At 43.5% G+C, this 25,740-nt stretch overlaps 1 protein-coding gene across 14 annotated transcripts in view; it reads left to right on the top strand.

The window, feature by feature from the left end:
- Nucleotides 1-25,740, top strand: part of TBC1D32 (TBC1 domain family member 32) — a 186,229-nt gene that overhangs the window by 32,382 nt on the left and 128,107 nt on the right. For all 14 annotated transcript variants that reach the window (XM_045010109.1, XM_045010113.1, XM_045010116.1 and 11 more), the window contains 9 exons: nt 1,900-1,999; nt 2,570-2,707; nt 3,389-3,481; nt 3,674-3,816; nt 5,057-5,184; nt 7,800-8,001; nt 13,394-13,476; nt 15,371-15,509; nt 16,263-16,350. In XM_045010109.1, the coding sequence (XP_044866044.1) occupies nt 1,900-1,999; nt 2,570-2,707; nt 3,389-3,481; nt 3,674-3,816; nt 5,057-5,184; nt 7,800-8,001; nt 13,394-13,476; nt 15,371-15,509; nt 16,263-16,350 (1,114 nt within the window). The remainder of the gene's footprint in view (nt 1-1,899; nt 2,000-2,569; nt 2,708-3,388; nt 3,482-3,673; nt 3,817-5,056; nt 5,185-7,799; nt 8,002-13,393; nt 13,477-15,370; nt 15,510-16,262; nt 16,351-25,740) is intronic.

Raw genomic sequence — 25,740 nt, 5'->3', positions numbered from 1 at the left:
GTAAAGCACCAATGCTGCGACTTGTTCCATGTGAGCAGACCCCTGTGTGACAGTTATGGGGCCTGGGAAGTGTAAGGAGTTCAAACGACTATATTGAAATGTGTCAGCAGACATGGACTTTTAGCACAATGTGTTAAGTGGGTTTCCTGGGGAATCCTTGGAGAGTGAATAATGCAAATTCCACACCCTGGGCCATACAAAAGCCAAAAAAGATGGCTACTGACTTGTTACCTTGGCCTAAGCTCTATAAGAAACAGCTGAACTGTCCACTGGGGTCTGGTTCCTGGTCTAAAAACTGACATGAACTTGTAATCAAGGGGGCAAACCCAGCTGTGGGGTTTGAAAGACTGACATCTGCCAGAACCCTGTGTTTGAATTAGGGGTGACCACTGGTAAACATTTAGCATTCATGTAGGTTCTTTTTTGGTTTTATATGTTTTCTCTGTAATGTTTTTGCTTGAAGAATAAATACATCAGTGCTAGCAATATTGTTCAGGACTTATACATTTGACTAATATAGATGGATCCTCTGACCAAACATTTCAAATTTGGATCGCAAAACTTAGGCTTCTAAGTTCATATTTAAGCACCTAAATAAAAGTAGTCGATATTCAGAATTGCTGGCCACCAACTAATCCCATCAAAATCAGTGAGAGCTGCAAGTGCTCTCTAACTTTGAAAATCAGGCCACTTATTTAAATGATTAAACATCAATTTAGAAGCCTAATGTTAGGCACATATGTTTGAAAATGTTGACCCCAATCTTTCAGATCATCTTAATCAAATATCTAGCCTATAGCAGCATACACATTTAAGCCAGTGCTGAATTTGATCAGTCATATTCAGTGATATAGATACCATTGTATGGTACATTGGGAGGGAGAAGAAAAAGAAGAAATAGTTTGAGGCTTTGAAGACCAGATTAGGGATCCTTTTGAAGCAGGAGAAAAACATCTATATATGTAGTGGGCAAAGTGACTTTAAAACATGGCTATTAAATGTGAAAAGAGTCCATGAGTGAAATTATTTTAAAAGGATGATTAAAATGTGAGATAAGTTAAAGGAAGCAGTTGGCTTTTTAGTCATATGTAGCTTATTCTCCTGACATCTTTATGATGCTACCCTACAATATGTTTTTATTTAGTTAAGCGGTGGGAGGGGAGGCATTGTCTGGCTTGCAGAAAGAAGGGGTATATCACTTTAAGTGTGGGGAAGAGAGGCACAGACCCTGTTGCAAAAGCACTAGGAGTCAGTTGACTCATTCCTCAGGGACTGGAAGAGCTGGGGAGTTGATAAAGACAAGCTCAGCAAGAGAAGCCCCTTTTCACCAGACCAGGTGGAACAGCAATGAGTTGGCTGGAAAAAGGGGGGTTGGCGGAAGCCCCCAGGTAGATATTGAAATGAACATGGAGTTACCTGCCGTATATTATTTTATCTGCTGGGTTTTCTCAGACATCTAATAATAAAGTTGGGGGCTGATTAAACCATACCCAGTGTCTTTGTTCTTCTTCCAGTATAACTGGACAATGTTGTGATTTAGATTGGCCTGCTGAACTTCTTGACAGCCTGAAATAATTCCCACCACACAGTTTCCATATCAATGTTCTTGTATAACACTAAATACTGTACTACTTTTAGCTTTCATAAATATCTACACAGTACCCTTTTCGCAGAATAATCCTTTTGATACCTGTAGATCAGAGGTTTCTATTGATAAACATTATGGACTTGTCAGTGGCACTTGTATTGCTTTGGAAAATTTTCCCTCCTTTTGGTAAATGGCTGATGTGCAATCATATGAAAATTCAGGCCCTGTTGTTAAGAGGCAATCCTTGGATCTAAAGGAGAATTAATTTATTGTGAGGTGTTAGAAGTTTTATTGTAGTGTGCTTTTTTCAGATTAATGCATCTGTTCAACAGTGTGTTTACTACTTTGAATCATGTGAATCAGCAGTTGATGCAACTTCCAGAGTTAATGTTTTGCCCCAGCAGTACAGCAGTAAGTAATTATTTTATCATACATTGTACACAGGGCTGTCCAGAGGATTCAGGGGGCCTGGGGCAAAGCAATTTTGGGGGGCCCCTTCCATAAAAAATAGTTGCAATATTATAGAATATTATATTTCCGCGGGGGCCCCTGTGGGGCCCGGGGCATGGGGCAAATTGCCCACTTGCCCCCTCCCCCGGGCGGCCCTGGTTGTACAATTATATATATATGTGTGTGTGTGTATATATATGTATAAAACCTAGATTTTTATACCATGCTTATTACTGTGATATCTGAGCTCCACATGGCAAAAGAAGAATATACCCTCATGCTTTCACCCCACAAAAACCTCTTTATATATAATCTTTTGGAATAGCTCTTTGTCTTTTTCACTTGAAATGGAAAAAAAAAGTATATTTCAGTGACATTTGCTTATTTATGCTGTCTGGGAAATTTCCTTTACAGATATAGTACTACACATTTATTGGTGGTTCAAACAGGAATACATAATAGACAGGTATGATACTGAAAATTATAACAGAATTGTGAGAAATGTTCTTTTTTTTTTTTTTTTTTTTTAAGGCAATAACCAGAAGACTTTCTACTCAGGAAAAGAATTACAGTATATCTATTTTGTTCATTCACTGTGCCTTTTAGGAAGATTGTTGATATATAAACAAGGCAGAAACCTGTTTCCTATACGGCTGGAAAATAGAAAAGGTATGGGCAAGTGGAGGAAAAAGGAAGGTGTTTAATGACAATGTGTTTGTAGTTCAGCTGTGTTTCAAATGTGGTATTGTAGATGTTAGTTAGATTGTTCCTATTATTATTATTGTTCCTATTATTCAGCACTCGGAGTCTTTGTTAGACATAGTGGGGCCCAATTTGTTCATCCTTGATAGTAAGTAAATTTGTATTGTTGTCTGAGTAGTGAAAGTAGTAATGGAGCAGTTAATGTACTAAGAATGGTTAAATTATGATGATATTGAGATAATAAGTTAAATCCACAGTCTTGTTGCAAATTTATGGAAAATTCCCTTTACAATTAACTTCAACTTGTAATAGTCTTGAATGGAGTTTGTCCAACTATTCATAAATATCATACATGTATTCAATACCTTTAAAAAATAGGTCACCTCCTACTTCCACAGAAGATGTGGTAAAAGTTCAGTTGATTTAAATGGGAGAGGATCAAGCCATATAAGATGATCTGGAAGTATTTACAGTGGTTAGCTAAGTGGCTACAGTCCAAAATTACTGTAGTGTGTCATCTGTAGATAAAGCCATTAATCACAATAAAACAAGAAGTTGCTTACCTATGTTTAGAAAGTTCATTTTGTTATGAGGTTAATATAGTGCTTTATTTTATAGACTCCTTTTTTTCCTTTGTGATTTTTGTAGATTTCATATCCCTAACCGACCTGTTGGTACTATTTATTCGATTTATTTATTGCTCTCCCACTTGCCCAACGACAACTCTGACAGTGCACACAGGTAATATTGCCCCTTTTAATTAATTTCTTAATTGTATCACTTTGTGAATAAAGGAAGAATTCAATACCTTTTGTATCTGGTTACTTTTAATTTGGACATTTTAAATAACAGCTTTGCAAACTTTTTTTTGTTTTCTTTCTTTTTATATTATTTATATTAAAAAAGTAAACTAATACTTCTTGTGTTTGTCAGGCAATTATTCTCCAGCAATCCTTGTTACAGAGGTGCTGCAAATTCTGTGTGACCGAACTGAATGTGCTACTGAATGTTTATATACTAATACAGTGATAGATGCACTTCTTCATCCCATTCATAATTTACTGAATGGAAAAGAGGTTTGTAGTGTTCCCCTAAATAAACTTTAAATGTTTGTTTAAATCTTACTATATCAAAGAGATGTGTGTGAAAAATCAGTACTTTTGTTAAAGTGTATTCTGTGGTATTGGAAATCAGTACAACCTGATAGTGTGGATGTTGTTATCCATTATAAAGGTGCTTAATTGGTATAGTTTATTTTCATTACAGTATCACCTTTAATGTATGGATAGTCCATTCTCCATGCTGATTCAGCTCATGGACTCTTTCCTGGCAAAAACAACAAGGAGTCCTTGTGGCACCTTACAGACTAACACATTTATTTGAGTATAAGCTTTGGTGGGCTAGAACCCACTTCATCAGATGCATGGAGTGGAAAATACAGGAGCAGGGTACCACTCTGAAATCTTTCCTGGCAGTATCATTAAAGGTGATAATTATGATGAGGATGTGTACGTGCTTCAATTTGAACAGAGGCCATTTACTAATTTTCTTTATGTCAGTGAAATTCAGATCTCAGTGGTTCAGGAGCCAAATTAGCTATCAACATTACTCAAAAGAGCCACAGTAGTGTGAAATCATTGTTTCATTTACTATAGTAATACACACATGCACACTCTCATAGCAAATAAGTTAATAACGTAATTGATTGACCAATCAGGATGCTTTTACTATGTTAGTAATAATTTAAATTGGTTAATAATTAAATCACATATTGTTTTAATATCATGTGTTGCAAAGAGCCGCAGAAGACACATTAAAGAGCCCCTTGTGGCTCGCAAGCATCAGAGCTGGTCTACACTAGCACTATAAATCAATCTAAGTTAAACTAGGTCAGTTATGTAAGTTACGTAACTGAAGTTGACATAATTTGGATCAATTTACAGTGGTATCTCCGCCGTGCTATGTTGACAAGAGATGCTCTCCCGTCGACATAGCTTCCGCCTCTTGGGGAGGTGGAGTACAGATGTCGATGGGAGAACGCTCTCCCATTGACTTAGTGTGTCTTCACCAGACCTGCTAAATCGACACCGCTGCATCAATCGCAGCACTGCCAATTTAGCCAATGGTGTAGACATGGCTTCAGTTTGAGTATCACGGGTTTAGGCCATTGAACATCCATCATAAGGGTGATCATCGGTCACTACAGACCTGAGCCAGACTTGTACAAGCATATTTTACAGAAACATATTACAAATGTAAAAAGAAACTTTATAAGCCATTTACCTAAAAAACTAATGTATTTTTTTAACAAAACAGATGTATATAAATTGCCCTGAAACCTCTTTAATACATATAGCTGATATTTTGGCAAGGATTGCTGCTGTAGAAGATGGCCTTTCTCTTCTCCTTTATGGAGGAAACATGAACACTGCCAAAAAGGATAGGTAAGAGAGTACTTAAAAAAATTATGTTACTGCACTACATATGAGCCTGAAGTCATGTATTGTCCCCCTGTTATATATAAAGTACATATGTTTTGTTTTTGCTTTAAATAACAAAGTCTAATTACCAGATAGATTAAGGGAGTGTATCAGTGGAATGAACTCTGACAGGACACTGTAGTGTGAATGGCAAGGTGAAGGGGCACTTTTATAGACAGCAAAGAAGCAGCAGATTTTGACTGTTTAAATTTTTCCTTTGTAACATGAGGGCTTTGTCCTTTCAATAGATTTTTTAAAAAAGTAATTGGAGAATTCTTGGGTCAATTTAATGCTCGTGAAAGTAAGGAGTAAATAGTGTTGGAACAGAGTCAGCTCTAGAAAGGTCGATCACATGCCCCCTGCACCCATCTGTCTGTCTGTGCCAGCTTTAGATTTTTGCATTTTTCTCTCACCTAAAATCAGCTATCTGCCTAGCATAATAAAAACAAAAAAACCAGCTGATTGATAAAAATGTAGTTTACATTTACTGTTCCTTGTGAAAAGGATGTTTTCTGACTAGGTGAATTGTTGTCCATCAACAATAAGATTACCCAAACTTAATGTAGTATATATTGATTGGAGATTGACATAAAGTGTGAGCTTTCTTCTCAGTGCAGTGCATACTATCTCCACAGCATTCCCTTTCTGGAGGTTTTGGTATCTGAACTTAGATCAAGTGTATTGCATTGCCACGTAGGCTATCAGCCTCTGTTATCTTTGACATATTGATCTATAAAACAAAATAATTTTGCAAAATGAATTAACTTATTTTGTAGGGAGAAAGGAGGTATTATAGAGATTTGATCAGCAGTTTTACATAGATTATTATTTCCCTATTATGGGCTGTGTGTGCTCCATCCCTGTAATGGGCGGTAGGGCTTAAACCCAGCTACTGGGCAGACAAGTGGAAACTAGCCTTTAAAGACTGAGCTGCAAGTTCTGGAGAGAAGAGCTGACAGCAATGGCTTGTTAGGCTGTTTGGAGATGGAACTAGTAAATATGCTTCCTAAGTGAGGGAAGTCATAAAAAGGTAGCAATTTTTTGGGGTGGGGTGGAGAGAAAGGTAGAGTAAGAGCAAAGTGTTTCTGACTAGGGAGAGGAGGTCATTATCTTCTAACCTGGGAGACTTCTGAACCCAGCCTCCAGCTAAGGAAAAGGAATAACTGTTTACCTGGATTGTATTGGTGAGGATTATAGTGATGCTGTGGCAGGATGGTGAGACCCCATTCAGTGTGGGGTAAGTTCACCCCATCCTTAGAGCTGCACTCTGTTTCTAGGCAGTGGGACATAAAGGCTCAAGTCATTAGTATTGCCCTGGGCCGCAGGGCTGTAAGGCCCAATGGCCAGAGTCTCTATAATCGCCCTGATCTGCAGTGCAGTAGAGTCTCATGATCCATGCCAATGGGGAAGCCCTTCTCTGCAGTGAGGCCTAGCGGCCAGAGTCAGTAGAGATACCCTGGGTTTGCAGGGCATCAAGGCACCCTACTGGCCAGAGTCCATACAGTTACCTCAGTTTGCAGGGCAGTGTGGTCTAGAGGGTCAGATTCAATAGAGCGCCTCTCTGGGGCGGTGCTGTATGGCCTAACAGCCGAAGTCAATAGAGTTGACCCCTGGAGTAGGGCTGTATGGCTTAGTGGCCAGAGTCAATAAAGTTGCCCTCCAGGGTGGGTGGGGCTGTATGGCCAGGCAGCCAGTTAAGGGGTGGGAGCCGCCACTCAGGAGAGTGAGTGGCAGCCAGGTTTGGGGGGACCCGGGACCTCCATGCTCCACTGGGTCCCAGACCAGAGCCTTGGTCAGTGGCGAGGGTGCCTGCCACCGAGTCAGCAGGGATCCGTATGCAACATGCTGACTATCGTTTGGCAAATAGCTAGTCACCCTCCCGGGCTACTTCCACTGGTGGTGGTCTGTGCGTCTTCGGGGTCTCCGGGTTCCTCAGCTGGTGCAACTCCCTGTAGCTCAGACTTCCATGGAGTGTCCACAGGTAGCTGGATGTCTGCTTGGGTCTCGGTTCCTCTGGCTTCCGCAGTCCAGGGTTCCTGGGCAGGAGCCGGCAAGGAGCATCCTTCCTCTCCAGGGGTCAGCCCAGACTGAGCTGGGCTGCTCCCTTATACTGGTGCTACACCTGGAGCATTCCCAGTAGGGACATAGGGACATGGCTTCTTCTGCCCACAGTGAAGAGTTAACCCTTCTCCGTCCAGTGCAGGGTGAGTTCACCCCAGATGCTCAGAGACAGTAACCATTCTAAGAACTGTCTTTTGTTGCTTTTCCCAACCAGATTCTTAGCTGAAGAAAGCAGCTTTGTGTGGTTTGTGGGTACTTGGAGGAAAGTGGTTTAAATCACTGATTTTAATCTTGCTTTACAACCCTTGCACTTTTTAGTTATTTTCATAACGAAAGGTTGATTCTCATTGCTTGATAACCATTAAAATATGTTGATTTGCAATTAGATATAGCTTCACTTTACACTTGATTTGGTACTTCTTGCTGTAGAAATTGCATGAGCTAATCAAAATGGTTAATTTTATGCTGTTTATTAGTGACTACAAAACAATGTTTTAAAAGGGCTATTTTGTTTCCAGTCTTACAGCAGCTCATACAATTGTTCAATTTACAAAGAAACTCCTTGATGAAAATATTTCTGTTTTGTCTGGAACCGAGATGTTGCCAGCCCTTAAAGGAGCTTTCATTTTTGTGTGTCGTCAGATGTATGGTACCTGTGAAGGTCTGCAGGTGCTGATTCCTTATTGTTTGCATGAATCCATTGCTGACGCTTGGAAGAAGGTAACCATCTTATTGCAAACATACATTTTTTGTGAACAATAAAATATCTTTACTGTTCTTCATATTAAATCCTTTATATTTAATTTACACTGTTGTAGGGACACTGGTGTGCTTGAGAAGACCCTTTATTATACAACATTGTGCTCTACAGATAATTCCCATTCCCGAGTCGATTCATTTGCATGCAGGCATGGCAGGATCTGGGAAATTTTATACCATACCTGATGAGGTACATAGGCTGCCCTCAGTTGTCCACACATGAATTTATTTTTGACGATTGTCCATGAAAGAGCTCCTCTGGGGTTGTGACTCGCCACTGGTCAGTGCTCATCACATTTCAAAGGAAGATTTCAAAGTATCACTTTCTATCACCAACCATTCCTAATCGCCACTTATGGTTCCTGGTCTTGTAAAATTAAAACAAAAAAAATGCTTTAGTCATTTTTTAAAATGAATTTTCCTTTTTTTTGAGGGGGTGGGGAAAGACACACAAAAAAGGAATTTCAAACTGAAATTATTGGTTAGACCTGTGGTTCCCAAACTGGGGTTCACGAAATGCAGGGCAGGCCCGTCCCTGCACTCACAAGGCGGCGGGAAGTGGACCCGGCCCCAGCCCACTCCACTCTGATCCCCTGGCTCCCAGCTTTGGGGGGACAGGAGGCAACTGCCCCCCAGAACTCACTGGTGGTGCGGCTGGGGCCGGGTCACTGCATTTCCTGCTGCTCTTGAGTGCAGAGCTGCCACCTGCTGCAGTCCATGGAGTGGGAGTGGGGCTGAGGCAGAGCAGGGGCGGGGGCTGCGGCGGAGCAGGGGCTGGAGCAGCACGCAGCTGCGTAGGGCACCAGGAAATTTGGTGCCCCAAATTTCCTGGTGCTCTACGCAGCTGCATACTTTGCGTATGGATGGCCCTGCCTATTTCATTGACTAATATTTTTATTGCTCAGATAGGCTCGTCATGCACACATGAGCTACATGTTCTTATCTAACCATGTTGTGAGCTTAGCATAGTCATTGTCAAAAGAAAAAAAAACATTTGTTGCACATTCTGAGAGTGTAGTTGTCAAACCGTTCATAACATAGTCAAATCAAAACAAATGTTTAAGAGGATGAAGATTTTCATGCCAAATTTCAATTTTCTTCCCTCAAGCACTTTGAGGCTAGAGTTGATTTAAAGTAAGTCATTGAAATATTTCAGTTTTGAAAGTGGTAGAATTTTTTATTTTCCTTCACGCTCAGAAATGAATGGAATATTTTGGCTCAAATGTTCCCAAAATATTAACTTACAGACAGAAACCAGCTCAACCCTGGGGGAAAAATAGGCTTTGAAGGTTAAATTTTCAGAAAGATATGAGACTGAAAATGTGGGGAAGGGAGGAGTTAGAATGGAACAGCTACGGCTTCCACTACATTACTGTATATACACCCTATGATTAATGTGAATATAATATATATGTGTGTACAATATTAATTAAGTAATAATTTAAAGTAATATAAACAGTCACAAATCCAAATTTAAGCATTCATTTACAGTAATCAAAAGTCTGAATAGGAGATACTTTGAATCATCAGTTTATTTGGATATTTCCTGTCCCTGTTGCACACAGGTACTGCAGTGAAAGGCAAAGGTTAATTATCCAAAATAGTGAAAATAAAATAAGTTATTACCAGAATCTCAATTTTATAAAGATAAATTAGATTTCTAATTGAACAAAGCTGATCTTGAAGCTAGTGCTATCTGTTGCATTGAGAACGCTGGACTAGAATTCTGCTGACTTAAGTGAACTAGTTTACATATATTGTGCTGTAATTTATGTAACTCAGCAAGTTGTCTATCCTTGTGATGAGTATGCTATTCAGTCTAGCTTAAACAGTCTGTCTTACATCGTAACAATTAAATAAAGTATGAAATCTTGCAAGCTTTTGATGGGCATTTTCAATTACCTGCTGTGATGAAGTGCTACACACCTCTATGCACATTAAATTCTCTTGTCATAGCACAGAACATCATTTGGACAAAAAACCTAAATTTGATGTACAGAAGATGAATATGAAGAATACTGAGAATGTAAATTCCATCAAACATATAACTGTGATACAGCTGCTGTTCCGGTATCCCACATCGAGGCCAAGTTGAGATTACAGAGTGAATGTGCCCTAATAAACTGAATAAACTAGTAAAACAAACTGAGTTTTTAGCTTCACCATCTTGGGTATTTTTCTTTGTAGTTTTCCATTCCTGGTTTCTTAAAATTAGCTTCAACTTATAAAAAGCTTTACGAGTTCCAGACATTGGTAGTGTACCAAAGTGTTTGAACAGGTGATAAATCTCTGAAATTAGGAGTTGCTGGTTTTAAAGGATAAATCTGATGATTTTTAAAAGGTTCTAGGAGTATCAGAGGCAAGCACATTGCCATTTTGTAAGGTGTTGGAGTCCTCACCCAGCAACAAACATAAATTACTTACTCATAAAGTGAAAAGAGGTTACTCATTGTGTGGAGTAGTTTATTATTAAAAGGTAATTCCGAAGTAACAGTGGGTGCCACCTCTCAACCTAAGCACTTTTTCCCAGGGTTGGTTGTTTTTAGGGTTCTCTCTTTCAGGACCTGTCTGACTCAAACCCTAATTTCCCTGGCCTAGGGCAATACTCCCATTTCCCTTCTGTTTATGGTGCAATCTGAAGTAGAGTACTTCCACAGTGTGTCAGCATTAAGAAACCTGTAGATCCTTGCAAGGTTCCGACAGCTGCTAAGAGTGGGGCAATCGGAGAATCCCATTACTACCCTCCAAAATAAAAACTGTAAAAGTAGTTTGAAAATATAACACAAATGTGTCAGCTTTTTCTTGATACTAATATGTGGACTCACTGTTGGGACACTTATAAATCTCAATTTTTTGTACTTACAAATATTTTGATCATGGTATCTCTTTCCCAACTAATGGACCTGCTCGCTCTAGTAACTCTTTTAGCACTGCCCTTCTGAACAGGAGCACTTTTCAGTAAGACAGATAAGGAACAGTTTCACTCTGCAGGCTAAGCCACTAAAAAGTGCTCATGATCAAGTATATGGCAGTAATAGAATTCTGGGACAGATGCTGGCATGATTGAAAAGAAGGAGAGTTGACAGACCCAGAAAAAGCAATAGCATACTACACAATGATATTATGGATGTATTTGATGATGTGTATGTTACAATATAACTTCATTATGCTCATTGAAATTACACATCTGAAATTATATAATCTATAACATCCACTATCATTTGATTAAGTAGTGTAATGTCCCCATCGTTGCTTAAAACCTAAAAATCGTAAATCATTGATCTTAAAGTATTTTCTTCAAAAAAAAATATCAGATATCTTTTACATTAGCATCCCCATCAAAGTTGTTGACTTTTGCTGAATGTTGATAGGGTTGTTTGGTATATTTAATTTTGCATCGATTCAGAAGGTACTTCTTACTTCAGATCAGATCAAAGTTCATATGCAGTAAAGAGACCAGTATCCTACAGTTAAGAACACTGATCTCCATAGATGCAAATGGAATTAAAAAGTTCGTTCTTTTTGTGTGTGAAATTTTGTAATTAAAAAACAAGACTAAGTTATCTACAAAATTTCAGTGTGTGTAGTTTTATTTTAAGCAAGATTGGAAAAATATGTTATTTGCAATTCTTTCTATACCACAGAAGATATGGAAATAGAATTACAATTTTTCAGATTTTTTTCAGGATTTTTTCCCTCTGCTGATAAATAAGTGATATAGAAAATATTTACTTAACAACCTTAATATTTTCACACCTCTGATAAATAGTCCACAGTGTTTTACAACTTGGCAGATAAGTGTTTATTAATGTAATTGAACTTCTTTGATTCAGAATTCTGGCACACTATGCCAGGACACTCTGGATCTAAGTGTTTATTTTGGAGCATATTAATTTTGCTTTATTTTGTATATTGTAATGTTAGGTGTTATTTCCTGACACTGAATTTCCTTACCTCACATAAAAGGGTACTGATAATATCTCAGTATAGTGACAGTCATCGTGTTTTGAATTATACAGTGCCATTGTCAAAGGAAAGCATAGGAGTTTTGGTGGTTTTTTAAAAAAGCCAAAGAAAGCATTGAGAAAAAAAAAGTACCAAAACATTTGCAGGACATAAAAAAAGGCCTGATTGGAGAGTCAAAGGTTTTTTGGAGACCATGGCCTCACTTACATTTCTGGGTCAATTGTGACAAAAGAGCTATGGAAAAAACATAATAAAAAGGAGGGACTCAGAGTACAGGATATCATATCCAAATGATGTTGGATGGGTTGAAGTTGGAATGGTGATTGGAGTAGCACAGTTTGGGTGAATTACTCCTTTGCTGACTGTGGTCAAACAAGAACTGACTAGGAGGTTTCAAGAGTTAATGTTCAGTCATTAGTAGCTGGGGTAGTGACTTGTGCTTCCATCAGCTACCACTGACCAAAAAAACCCTCAAAAACTTGGGAAGTTCTGCCTGGCTTACACTAAGGAGCTAAGACCCAAGGGTGAGACTCCTACCAAAATGACATAGAGAAGCAGAATTACAATGTAATTCCCCACTACAGAAGCACGTACTACAGTGTGCAGTTTTTGTATTTTTTTTTGCTACTGTCATTTAAAAAATAGTCTAGTAACTGAAAAACTATGAAAGAAAGGTCCATAATAAAACTATATTTTATTAACAGAAATTATAGTATCAGAGGGGTAGCCGTGTTAGTCTGGATCTGTAAAAGCAGCAAAGAGGCCTGTGGCACCATGTAGACTAACAGACATATTGGATGCTGATGAAGTGGGTATTCACATACAAAAGCTCATGCTCCAATACGTGTTAGTCTGTAAGGTGCCACAGGACTCTTTGCAGAAATTATAGTGTCACCTTGAAATAAAGTATGAAATCGTGCAAGCTTTTGAAATATATTCCCTTTAAAACATATTCAGGATTTATTTCATCTAATCTATTTTATTTTATCTAACTGAGGCACTTATATGGCCCATTACTATAGTAGCTGAGTGCCTCAGAATCTTTAATATCTTTATCCTCACAATACCCCTGTGAAGCAGAGAAGGACTATTTATCCCCATTTTACATATGGGAATCTGTGACACACAGAGACTAAGGGCCAGATTTGTAAAGGTATTTAGGTACCTAAAGTTGCAGATAGAAGCCTAAATACCTTTTAAAATTTGTCCTTAAGTGCCTTGTGTACAGGCACATGGGAAGCCTGTTGACTGAGCAGGAAATTGAATTCAGATCTCCCAAGTGCCAGGCTAATGCCCTAACCATTGGACCATCCTTCCATCCTTTTTGTTATTGGTAGTCAGAACTTCTAAGAATGATGTAATAATAACTGTAGTTTTTATTTCATAGGCTAGTTCACTTTCAGAAAGGATTCCTACTCCTGTACCTGGGACAGACTCTATTTCATCAGGAAATCAAGAGTCACAAAACATGTAAGTACTGCTGTGTCTATCATATTTGGGTAAAATACACAAGTCCACCGCAGCCCAGATTTGTTGACCTTCAGGACAGTTATTAGGCCCATCTGTTTTCTTAGGCTTTTGCCAGGAACAGGTTGGTAGCTACAAGAAGGTACATATCTTGAGCTGAGGTTTCTCATTTTAGACCTTCCTAGCACAGGGGTCATTGAGTTATAAAGTTCTTCCCAGCTCTATGTAGTTATACTAAGTTCTATGTAGATGTGGCTCATAATTTGCTGTCTATGTGGATCAAAAATTGTCTGGGAAAATATCAATTAAAAGATGTAAAACAAGATAGTTGACACAGTTTTTCTGTGTCTTTGATTGTGTTATTAATTAAAAATCCTGTATTGTAGAATACCATCAATGCCTTCAAAATATCATATAGGGAGATTACCAGAATACTGGCTGAAAGCCAGTCACACAGTGAGAGAAAAGGCATCTCTCCTTTGATGTTAATACAAACTTCATTTCCCAATAGATGTTTGTATGTTAAGTTTTACATGATGAAAAATACATGCTTGTGAATGTGGGGTGTAAAAATATGTAATTAAACACTATTGATAGACTTGTATGTGTCTTTTTTTCCTTTTAATTGCTGTGGGATAGTTTCTAAAAGCTTCCATATGTAATTTGTATAGGAATTACAATATTTGTTTTTGGTGTATTTTTTTCCCTTTTGTGAAGTGACTGTAGTGACTTTAAATCAGTGTTGAGTAAGGAAACCCTACATGAAGTGCTCTGCTGGAGATATCTATCAATAGTCAATTCCAGTGAATTATAAACTACAATCCCTTCCTGACTGCTGAATTTGACAGTTTTTTTTATGGAATAAGAGACTCCGAGGAATTATTTTTAGATGAAGCTATTGCTTCCCACTAAAACAAGAAATGACTTCAAGATTCTAGGTACAGTGGCTAAAGTCTAGGATGGTGTTTGACCATTGTTGGAAGTGTGGTTTCTGCTTATTTCTGTCACTGCTGCTGGTGGGAATCAAACATCCACCAAGGAAGCTCAAACCCAGAAATGAGAATCCAGTAAGGCAATGTGTTCAGGGAAGCAGGATTACAAGGTGAATCCCATGGTGATGAGATGGTGTCTGGTGAGAGATTGTTTCAATGCTGGGCTTCTCTTTCTTGGGTAGAGGATGGTTTGGGTGTGTTCACACTTGCTTCTAATAGTCATCTTTTCCCCTGTCACCCTACCAATTCATATATATAATATGTTTCTCACTGGAGTCACTAGTTTGTGGACACATTTTAATCCCCCTCAAAAGTGGAATAGTTTGGAAAGAATGCACATATGCTTACTGAGCCCAGATGTGGGTTATTGTATGTAACAGTACCTCATTTTCATAAACAGTGCCCCCATTTTCTAGCATTGTTTCATGTCTAGTATAACACCTACAAAACAGTTTTAATAATATTTTGCAGTTATATAGTGCTTTTTATCTGTAGTTCTCAATATGCTTTACAGTGATGAGAAAGCAATCTTATTCCCACTTTACAGATGGGGAAATTGAGACACTGAGAGGTGACTTACCCAAAGTCACACAGTAAGTCAGCAGTAGATTTGAGAATTAGAGCCCAAGTCTTCTGGCTCTTGGTCATGTTATCTATCCACTAGACCATCCTATCTTACCATGTGAGATCTTTTTTGTGATCTCGAATTTCGATGCAGTATTTGTATACTATGCAGCTGTTCCGTACATAGTTTAACCCCCAAGAAGTAGTTGAACTTGCTACCATACACATAGGTCCAGTGAAAGAGATTTTTTTTAACCTGAAAAGTTTATATTTTCTCTTGCTTTTCACTTTTTTTATTTTTAAATCTTTTTTGATTCATTTAATTTTTCTATCATTTTCAGTATGGTATGGGAAGAGACTTTATTAGATGATTTATTAAACTTTGCTGCCACTCCAAAAGGTCTTCTTCTGCTTCAGAATACAGGAGCCCTCAATGAATGTGTAACCTTTATGTTCAGCAGATTCTCAAAAAAACTCCAGGTACGCATGTCAGAGTCTAGTACAATCACTTATTTAATTAAAGTAATTAGAAGGGAAAACCATAAACCATTGTTTATCTGTTATCTTATTGGAAGAGTTGAGTTAAACTGTAATCTTACATTCTCAATGTATGGTAAATTGATTTTATTTCAGTTGTTACTCTGCAAAATGTCAATAATAATGTCAGATATTGTCACTGTTACCTTTTAGCTCAAAATGTTAAGCAAAAGGATACTTTTTACACTACATTTAATTTTGGGACCTAATCCTTTAGTCAGACTCAGTGATGTATGTACAATGAAATATATGTACAGTGGTTGCCAGTAAAATGGCAAGATCTAACATGCCAGACATCGAATTACACAGGGAATTATGCATTCAACTATGGAGGAAAATATGTTACCACGTGGAATTTTAAAAGGTTTTGTGGCCCCTAGTCTTAATCGGTGAGTGCAAAGGATTTGGGAGGTTATAGTCTTAATAAGTTGTTGTTCTGTGTGCAGAAGTTGCAAGTTGCATGTGCTTTATATTATGCTATTTATACTTTGAAATAGCAAAAGGAGAGATTCCTTTACTTGCTAAACAAACATGCTTGTGTTGTAATCTGACCCTGACTGGTCTATATACATTTGTTTACAGAATTTAAAGTTCTGCAGGGAACAAGTAAAAATACATAAGAGAACATTTGAGAATATGAGTATCTTGGGTTATATTCTCCAAACTTCCTTTATTTCTTACATTTATTATGAATAGGTGAGTGGATGTGAAAGGTTTGGTTATGGAGTGATGGTTACACAAATGGCAGCGACATCTCCAGGTGCAGTAGCTCTGCAGCGTTCAGGTAATTTTAAGGGTGAACTTTATCATCGGCACTAACACATTGTAATATCATGAATTAAAATAATATAATTCTAAACAAAATAAAGTCAGATGTGATTAAGATAGATATGCAATACTAACAATGACTAGTTTGGAGTCTGCTGTTTTTTTTTTTCTTGGAAAATTATTCTTTTAAATGTTTTTTTCTTAAGTACAGAAATGCCTTATGCATTTAAGTTTTTGCAGATGGAAGAATATGATCTTGTATATTCATAGTAAAAGAATGTTCCTCTTTTTATTTTTATTTCATTTGTTTTGATTTCAAAGAAATGTATCTATCCTTTCACCTAAATGCATGAATACATTAATGAATGTTACAAAATAAACCGGTAATAAATCACAAACCTTCCTCATTCATCAACAAATCATAATTAATAAATACCAACTTCTTCTTCGAGTGATTGCTCCTATGCATTCCAGTCAGGTGTGCGCGCCGTGCTTGCACGGCTCTTCGGAACATTTTTACCCTAGCAACTCTGGCGGGCCGGCTGGCGCCCCCTGGAGTGGCACCGCTATGGTGCTGGTTATATACCCCAGCCGGCCCGTCCGCTCCTCAGTTCCTTCTTACCGCCCGTGACGGCCAGTTGGAACAGGAGAGTGCTCTCTGTCCTCCACAGCCCTAGCGTTTCTCTACTCTTGTATGTATATAGTTGTTTAAGTACTTAGTTGTTAGATAGTTGAATAAGTTAGTTAGTTATAGTTTAGGATAAGGGAATAAGGGGGGGTTTCCCCTCTTCTTCTGCAACCGGTGCGGGCTCATGCCCAAGGCACCGGGGTTTAAGCCCTGTGCGACTTGCCAGCGGCACATGCCGGTCGGGGATCCGCACGACTCCTGCCTGCGCTGCCTCGGGGAGACTCACTGTCCAGATAAGTGCCCTATCTGCACGGCCTTTAAGCCTCGAACGAGAAAGGAGCGGGACAGTCGTTTGAAACAGCTCCTCATGGAGGCAACGCTCCAGCTCCCGGCACCGACCCCGCCGGCGCCGAGGTCATCATCGGCGCGCAGTGCACCAGCGGCCCCGAGCCGCTCCGGTACCGAGGCTCCTCGACCTCCGCAAGCGGCACCGGCGACCCGGCACTGTTCCCTCTCCCCATCGAGGAAACGTAAGCCGGCGAAGGCGACCTCGAAGCTGCATCCTTCGGGACCAGTAGCCCAGCCATCACCGACGCCTCCGGTACCGGCTGTGGCGGTGCACAGACCGTGCACCGTACCATTGACTCCGGCGCCGCAAGGGCCGTTGAGTCCGGTACCAACCTGCTCCCCGGTGCCGACCGCGGTTGAGCTACAGCTCCCGTCCACGCCCGAGACGTTCTCGACGGCGAGAGAGGTCATAGAGCTCACAGAGGCACCGAGCCTCCGGCCCCCGGCACTGCCGGTGCGGGCTGTTAAGTCAGCGGGTAAGCCGGCTATGATGCGGCCCCCTTCCCCCGACGGACGGGATAGACGGCGCTCCAGGTCTCGGTCTCGCTTCCGGTCCCGAAGATGGTCACCGTCGTGCCGCTCCAGGTCCCGGCACCGCTCACCATCGTGGTACCGTTCACCTTCTCGACACCGGTCGCAGTCCTGGTACCGCTCAACATCGCGGTACCGGTCGCACTCCCGGAGACACTCCCGGTCCCGATCGCCGTCCCGTCGGCACCGCAGAAAGTCCGATTCCCGGCACCGTTCCTGGCACCGTGACTCCCGAAGCTGCTCCCGGCACCGCTGGTCGAGATCCCGGTCGAGCTCCCGGCACCGGTCGAGCTCCCGGCACTGCGGCAGTCGATGGTCTTGTTCGCCATCTCGGTACCGCGACGACCGGCACCGATCCTCGGCACCGTCTGGGGACAGACGGCGCAGTCCGTCAGCGCCTCCGCACCTCCGTGGCCATCTCGTCACTCATCGGTCGCTTCGCGGGCAGACAGCAATGGCCATCTTCCGGCTGCCCTGCAATGACAAGTTCACGGTGCGCAGCAGTGGGGCTTCTGGGTCCCCTGGGCCCAGTACGAAGCTCAAAGGCTTCCTTTCCCTCCGAGGACCCCAGCCTCCGAACGCAGGGTACCGGAGGCCACAGTAAGCAGACCGCCCCCTTCGCCACCAGGTGAGGCTCAGTTACCGCCTGATCCCGCGGAGCATCCACGGTCCGAGACAGCTGCCCACCCCATAGAGGAACCACTTGCGGAGGCCGTGGTCCAAGGTCTGTCCTCGTCATCTTCATCAGACGAGGCGGTGGCGGGGGCTTCTACGGCAGACCCTCCACCTATTGACTTGCGGGCCCACCAGGACCTTCTTCGCCGGGTGGCGAAGGCTATCGACTTCCCTGTAGCGGAGGTCACTGAGGACAAAGACCAGGTGACAAATGTAATTGGAGCTGAGGCTACAGTGCGGGTGGCCTTGCCATTCATCCGCACTATTCAGAAGAACGCCACTACCATCTGGCAGTCACCGGCGTCCGTCCCTCCCACCGCCCGCGGTGTCGAAAGGAAGTACTCCGTCCCCCCCACAGGGTACGAGTACTTATACACCCATCCTGCACCAGACTCGCTCGTGGTCCAGTCGGTCAACGACAGGGAGAGGCATGGTCAGCCAGCGCCAGCGCCGAAATCCAGGGAAGCGAGGCGCATGGATCTGTTGGGCCGAAAGGACTATTTGGCAGGGGGTCTCCAGCTCCGGATCGCCAACCAGATGGCCCTCCTCACCAGATACACCTTTGACATCATGGTGTCCCTGGCGAAATTCGCAGAGCTGATCGCAACAGCCTCGCGCCAAGAGTTCACGGCCCTCCTGGAAGAGGGCAAGAAGTCCTCCAGGTCCTTCATCCAGGCCGCTCTGGACTCCGCGGACTCGGGTGCTAGAACCCTGGCTTCAGGAGTAACCATGAGGCGCATCTCCTGGTTGCAGTCCTCCACATTGCCACCGGAGGTGCAGTACACTTTGCAGGAACTACCCTTCGACACTCAGGGTCTGTTTTCTGAAAAGACGGATTCCAGAATTCAGACCCTCAAGGACGGTCGAATAGCCATTCGCACTCTGGGTATGCACACACCGGCTACCCAGCGAAGGTCATTCCGGCAGCAACCCTACCGGCCATTTAATCAGCCTAGGTCGCGACCCTATAACAGCCACCGACACGGCCTAAAGCGCCGTAGACCATCGGGCAACAGGCGTAATCAGACCCATCCGCCTTCAAAGGCCCCTCAGGGCCCCAAGCAGGCGTTTTGATGGGACGCCCGAGGACGGCCCATCAGACTCTGTACCGGATCCTTCCCGTTTATTTTGCAACCGCCTTTCCCACTTCTTTTCAGCGTGGTCCCAAATAACAACGGACAACTGGGTGCTTCAAACAATCCAGTCTGGTTACCGCCTTCAATTTGTTTTGCCCCCTCCTTCCCACCCACCTTCCCCGTCCCTCTTCAGGGACCCCTCTTACGAGCAATTCCTCCTACAAGAGGTCGAGACTCTGTTGAGCTTGGGTGCCATAGAGGAGGTGCCTCACGACATGCGGGGCAGGGGATTCTATTCCCGATATTTTCTCATCCCCAAGGCGAAAGGAGGTCTATGTCCTATACTGGACCTCCGGGAGCTCAACAGGTACCTGCTCAAGCTCAAGTTTCGCATGGTCACCCTGGGGACCATCATTCCCTCCCTGGATCCGGGAGACTGGTTTGCCGCCCTCGATATGAAGGACGCGTACTTCCATATCGCGATTTACCCTCCCCATCGACGCTACCTGCAGTTCGTAGTCAACAACGTGCACTACCAGTTCGCAGTGCTACCATTCAGCCTATCCACCGCGCCGAGGGTCTTTACCAAGTGCATGGCGGTGGTTGCCGCAGCCCTCCGCCGTCGTCACATACACGTTTACCCGTATCTCGACGACTGGCTGGTTCGCGGGACATCCCGGCAGCTGGTAATGGACCAGATGACAGAAATACTATCCCTATTTCGATACCTCGGCCTTCTCATCAATGCCGAGAAGTCCACCTTAACTCCGTCGCAGTGGGTGGAGTTCATTGGAGCGGTCCTCGACTCCAGTTTGGCCAGGGCCTGCCTCCCTCGATCTCGGCACCAGACAATGGTCTCCATCATCCGAGACCTTCTCACCTTTTCCACGACAACGGTTCAGTCCTGCCTGCGCCTCCTGGGCCACATGGCGTCCTGTACGTTCGTCACCACGTACGCGAGACTCCGCCTTCGCCCGTTCCAATCCTGGCTAGCGTCGGTGTACCGCCCGCATCGCGACCCCATCGACATGGTGGTCACGGTCACGAAGCCAACTCTCGAGTCGCTCAGCTGGTGGCTGGACCCAGAGGTCGTGTGTGCAGGAGTCCCGTTCCACCCTCCTCGCCCATCCGTCACCCTGACCACGGATGCCTCAGCGTTGGGGTGGGGGGCTCACCTGGGCGACCTTCACACCCAGGGTCTCTGGTCGCCCCAAGCGCTCGCTCTTCACATCAACGTCCGAGAGCTGTGAGCGATCCGTTTGGCGTGTCACACCTTCCGCAGCCGCCTGCAAGGCCGCTGCGTGGCAGTGTTCACGGACAACACGACGGCGATGTTCTACGTGAACAAGCAGGGTGGAGCCCGCTCCTCCCTCCTCTGCACGGAAGCGATGCTCCTGTGGGACTTCTGCGTAACACACTCGATTCACCTAGAAGCGTCCTTTCTTCCAGGAGTGCAAAACATGCTGGCCAACCATCTCAGCAGGTCTTTCCTCGCCCACGAGTGGTCCCTTCGACCAGATGTGGTACACACGATTTTCCAACGGTGGGGCTTTCCCCAGGTAGACCTGTTTGCCTCCAAGGAGAACAGGAAGTGCCACCAGTTCTGTTCCTACCAGGGTCGCTCTCAGGGCTCCCTGTCAGACGCATTCCTGTACTCCTGGACGGATCACCTCCACTACGCCTTCCCTCCGTTCCCGCTCGTACACCGTGTGCTACTCAAACTTCGGAGGGACAGAGCCCACCTAATACTCGTCGCTCCGGCCTGGCCGAGGCAGCATTGGTACACCCTGCTGCTCGAGCTCTCCGTTCGGGAGCCCATTCCCCTTCCATTATGGCCGGACCTCATCACGCAGGACTTCGGCAGACTCCGCCACCCGGACCTGTAGTCCCTCCATCTTACAGCTTGGTACCTGCGTGGCTGACCCACGCAGAGAGGGACTGTTCAGCGGCAGTACAGCGAGTCCTGCTTGAAAGCAGAAAGCCTTCCACTCGCTCCACCTATCTCGCGAAATGGAAGCGCTTTGCCCTCTGGTGTGACCAGCGCGGCCTTAATCCCTTCCTAGTCCCTCTCTCTACAATCCTGGACTACCTCTGGTACCTTAAGGAGCAAGGTCTCGCGGTCTCCTCCCTGAAGGTACACTTGGCAGCCGTGTCCGCCTTTCGCCCAGCCATAGAAGGTCGATCCATCTTCTCGAACCAGATGGTTTCCCGCTTCCTGAAGGGCCTGGACCGGTTGTACCTGCCGATAAGACGTCCTACCCCGGCCTGGGACTTGAACCTCGTTCTGGCCAAGCTTATGGGAGCCCCCTTCGAGCCTTTGGCCACGTGCTCCCTGCTCTACCTCTCGTGGAAGACGGCTTTTCTCGTCGCTATAACGTCGGCAAGACGAGTGTCTGAGCTTCGTGCTCTAACGGTTGGTCCACCTTATACCGTCTTCCATGCAGACAAGGTGCAGCTTCGCCCACACCCTGCCTTCCACCCGAAAGTGGTGTCGGCCTTCCACGTCAATCAGGAGATCTTCCTCCCGGTCTTCTTCCCGAAGCCGCACGCCTCACCTCGGGAGCAACAGCTTCACACCCTGGACGTCCGCAGGGCCCTCGCTTTTTATATTGAGCGGACGAAGCCCTTCCGGCGTTCGACCCAGCTGTTCGTAGCGGTTGCCGATCGCATGAAAGGCGAGCCGGTCTCCTCCCAACGGATTTCCTCCTGGGTGACGGCATGTATCCGGACATGCTACGAGCTTGCTCGCGTGCCTGCATGCCGCCTCACCGCTCACTCCACGAGAGCGCAAGCCTCGTCTGCCGCCTTCCTGGCACATATTCCTATCCAGGACATCTGTAGAGCGGCCACCTGGTCTTCTGTCCACACCTTCGCTTCCCACTACGCGTTGGTGCAGCAATCTAGAGACGATGCAGCCTTCGGCTCAGCTGTCTTACACTCTGCCACGTCTCACTCCGACCCCACCGCCTAGGTAAGGCTTGGGAATCACCTGACTGGAATGCATAGGAGCAATCACTCGAAGAAGAAAAGACGGTTACTCACCGTAGTAACTGTTGTTCTTCGAGATGTGTTGCTCCTATCCATTCCAGACCCGCCCTTCTTCCCCACTGTCGGAGAAGCCGGCAAGAAGGAACTGAGGAGCGGACGGGCCGGCTGGGGTATATAACCAGCGCCATAGCGGCGCCACTCCAGGGGGCGCCAGCCGGCCCGCCGGAGTTGCTAGGGTAAAAATGTTCCGAAGAGCCGTGCACGCGCGGCGCGCACACCTGACTGGAATGGATAGGAGCAACACATCTCGAAGAACAACAGTTACTACGGTGAGTAACCGTCTTTTCTTTAACTGATATACCATCTTCATAACCCACTCACTTCTGAAAAGCCTGGGAAGATGGATAGGTCTGAACATCAAGAAACTAGCTCTTTAGGAACACTGATTGGTGAGGAAATGAGTTCCAGAATCAAGGATTCTTCACTAAACATGCTGTGCCAGAAAGCGTCTCTAAGTTAAACCAGGGACTGGCATCACAGCTCAAATAGCCTGCACCTAAACCATATAGTGTTTCAAAGATTAAAACTGATAACTTGAATTGCAACCAGTGTAGTCCTCATACTGAAGACACAACAGTTCCAATTTTCTCACTAATCTTTTAAAATTATCTGTATACATATTTCAGCTCCTGCACAACAGAATGGAGCCCTGTTGTATGTCACATAAGAGAAACCTTGTGGCTGATTGAAAGAAAAAAAAAAGCCCACTACTATTTTCTGGAGTCTCTCAGGAAATGAGGAACAGATTAAATTGAGTGACTCCTTCTGTTCCTCTATGGTCCGCAGCCACGACACATCCTATGGTTAATAGTATTGAAGGCAGATGAAATACCTGAAAGAATCAGCCCAGATCTTCTCCCCTACCAGAAGGCATTTATACAAACATGATGGTGGTCATAATTATCAGCCTATCATTTACAGTAGACAGTACTCAGAAGATATGTATTTCTACTTATCTTTCCCTTAATTTTCATTTTAAGATATATATTAAGATTTCTTAACATATTTTATAATCAGCTAGCAATATACATTACCAGGACCAGCCTTAGACCATATGACGTCCCAGGTGAGGAGCATCTTTGGTGCCCCCCCTCCATTTATTAAACTTTTGAATACCTTGTTTTTTTATTGCAGTTGTATCCTATTTCACGACTTTGATGCACAATTTGCATGCATGATTTATCCCTGGCATATAAAAAGATAAATTTGCACACTGTAAATCTGTATTTATTCATGCCATATATAAGCAAATAAAAATAAATTAGTTTCTAAGCTTATAGAAACTTTTTAATTTTAAGAATAACAGAAATGTACTAATATCAAGAAATTGACAGCTTAGAATGTTAACCCTAGTCTTTTAGTTCAAAAGGTCACTTTTTCTCGCCTTTGCCCTCGCACACTGAAGCACAGTGTCGGAGAGTTCCAAAGACTGGCCAATGGCATTTTCAAGTGATAAAATAACAAGTGATGTCAGTCTCTTGTCAACCATCATCGGTCGAAGATATGTTTTAACAAGTCTGAGCATTGAAAAAGCTGCACTCACCACTTGTAACTGTGACCAGCAGCATGAGCAGAATCCTCAAAGCTATCCACACATTTAGGAAGCGTGTCCTTGCGCTCTGCATCATGAATGAGTTGGAGAACTTAGAGTCAAGAGGGCTTCCAGTGTTGCCAAATGTCACAGATGTTGTCCAATACAACGTAGAAAACTTTATCAATGACGTCTGAACATTCCCCATGTGTCAGCATCTGGTGAAGGTCCGTACAATTTTCCTGTCCGCCAGCAGCTTATTAAGGTCATACAAAAATCCCCAGGTCTTTTAGTGGTGCTTCATTTGTCCAAACCTTTCTTCAGTGGACACTGTAGCAGTGTCAACGAGTGAGCAAAAAAGCTCCCTCTTGATTTTTTTCTTTCGCGCTTCCCATCACCTAATCTCTACCCTTGTAAACAAACTGTTCTGATCAATATGAGTATCCTTGAATATAGGCTCAACTCCTAAGATTTATGCCATTTCTTTGGTAGCAGTGATGGCATCTTCAAATCCGTTGTTTCTGTAGTCCACAACGAAATCAAGGCAACTTCTCATCAAAATAAAATAAAAAAAATAAAGGTAAATAATTGGAGATATACCAAACTCCTAGAACTGGAAGGGACCTTGAAAGGTCATCAAGTCCAGCCCCCTGCCGTCACTAGCAGGACCAATTTTTGCCCCAGATCCCTAAGTGGCCTCCCCAAGGATTGAACTCACAACCCTGGGTTTAGCAGGCCAATGTTCAAACCACTGAGCTATCCCTCCCCCCAAAGTAGTCCATCAACTGAGTTTCTAATGCCTTGCTTCCAATGTTTACTTGGAACAGGATATTATGCCAAACCACAACTGAGACCAGAAATTTGAAGTCAGTGATCTGGTTTGCCAGGCTTTGCATCTCGTGTCGGATTCTGGTCGCAGCTTTTCTCAACTGCACCAGTTTCATCAGAGCATCATAAACCTCAGTCATTTGGTACCTCACTGTCAATATGGCTCTCCTGGTGAGTGTCACTTACTGACTTTCTAGTCAGACTTGTAACACTGTCTGTGAGGATCTACTACCTGATAGTTTTCAGAGTAGCAGCCGTGTTAGTCTGTATCTGCAAAAAGAATTTTTAGTCTCTAAGGTGCCACAAGTACTCTTGTTCTTTTTACCTGATAGTTGATGCTGAAAACAAGATGTATATCCTTTGCAGTACTCCGAAGAGATATTGAATCTAACGCAGACGATGCTGCATCTGACACAATCAGGTTGAGGGAATGGCAGCCACAAGGCACGAAGAAAGCTCTTGGATTCAACACAAGGATCTTTGCCTGGATGCCACTTTTTCTTCCCTTCATGTTTACGCTGTTGTTGTAGCCTTGGCCGCGGCAGACCTGAATCTTTATTTTTGTTCAAAATATTCATAAACAGTTCTGTTTGGCCTTTTCCAGTAGTGTCATCCACAGACAGGAAACAGATAAAAACGTTCCTTTACTGTGACTAATGTCGGAAGTGCAGTTCATTATTATGGCGTAGTACTTTGCTTTGCCAAGCCGCATCAATATGTTATCAAGCACCTGCCTTGCCA

This window comes from Mauremys mutica, chromosome 3 (assembly GCF_020497125.1).
Source record: "Mauremys mutica isolate MM-2020 ecotype Southern chromosome 3, ASM2049712v1, whole genome shotgun sequence".
In the NCBI taxonomy this organism is placed as follows: Eukaryota; Metazoa; Chordata; order Testudines; family Geoemydidae; genus Mauremys; species Mauremys mutica.
Note: the sequence above shows the minus strand (reverse complement) of the source record. Positions and strands in the feature narration are given on the sequence as shown.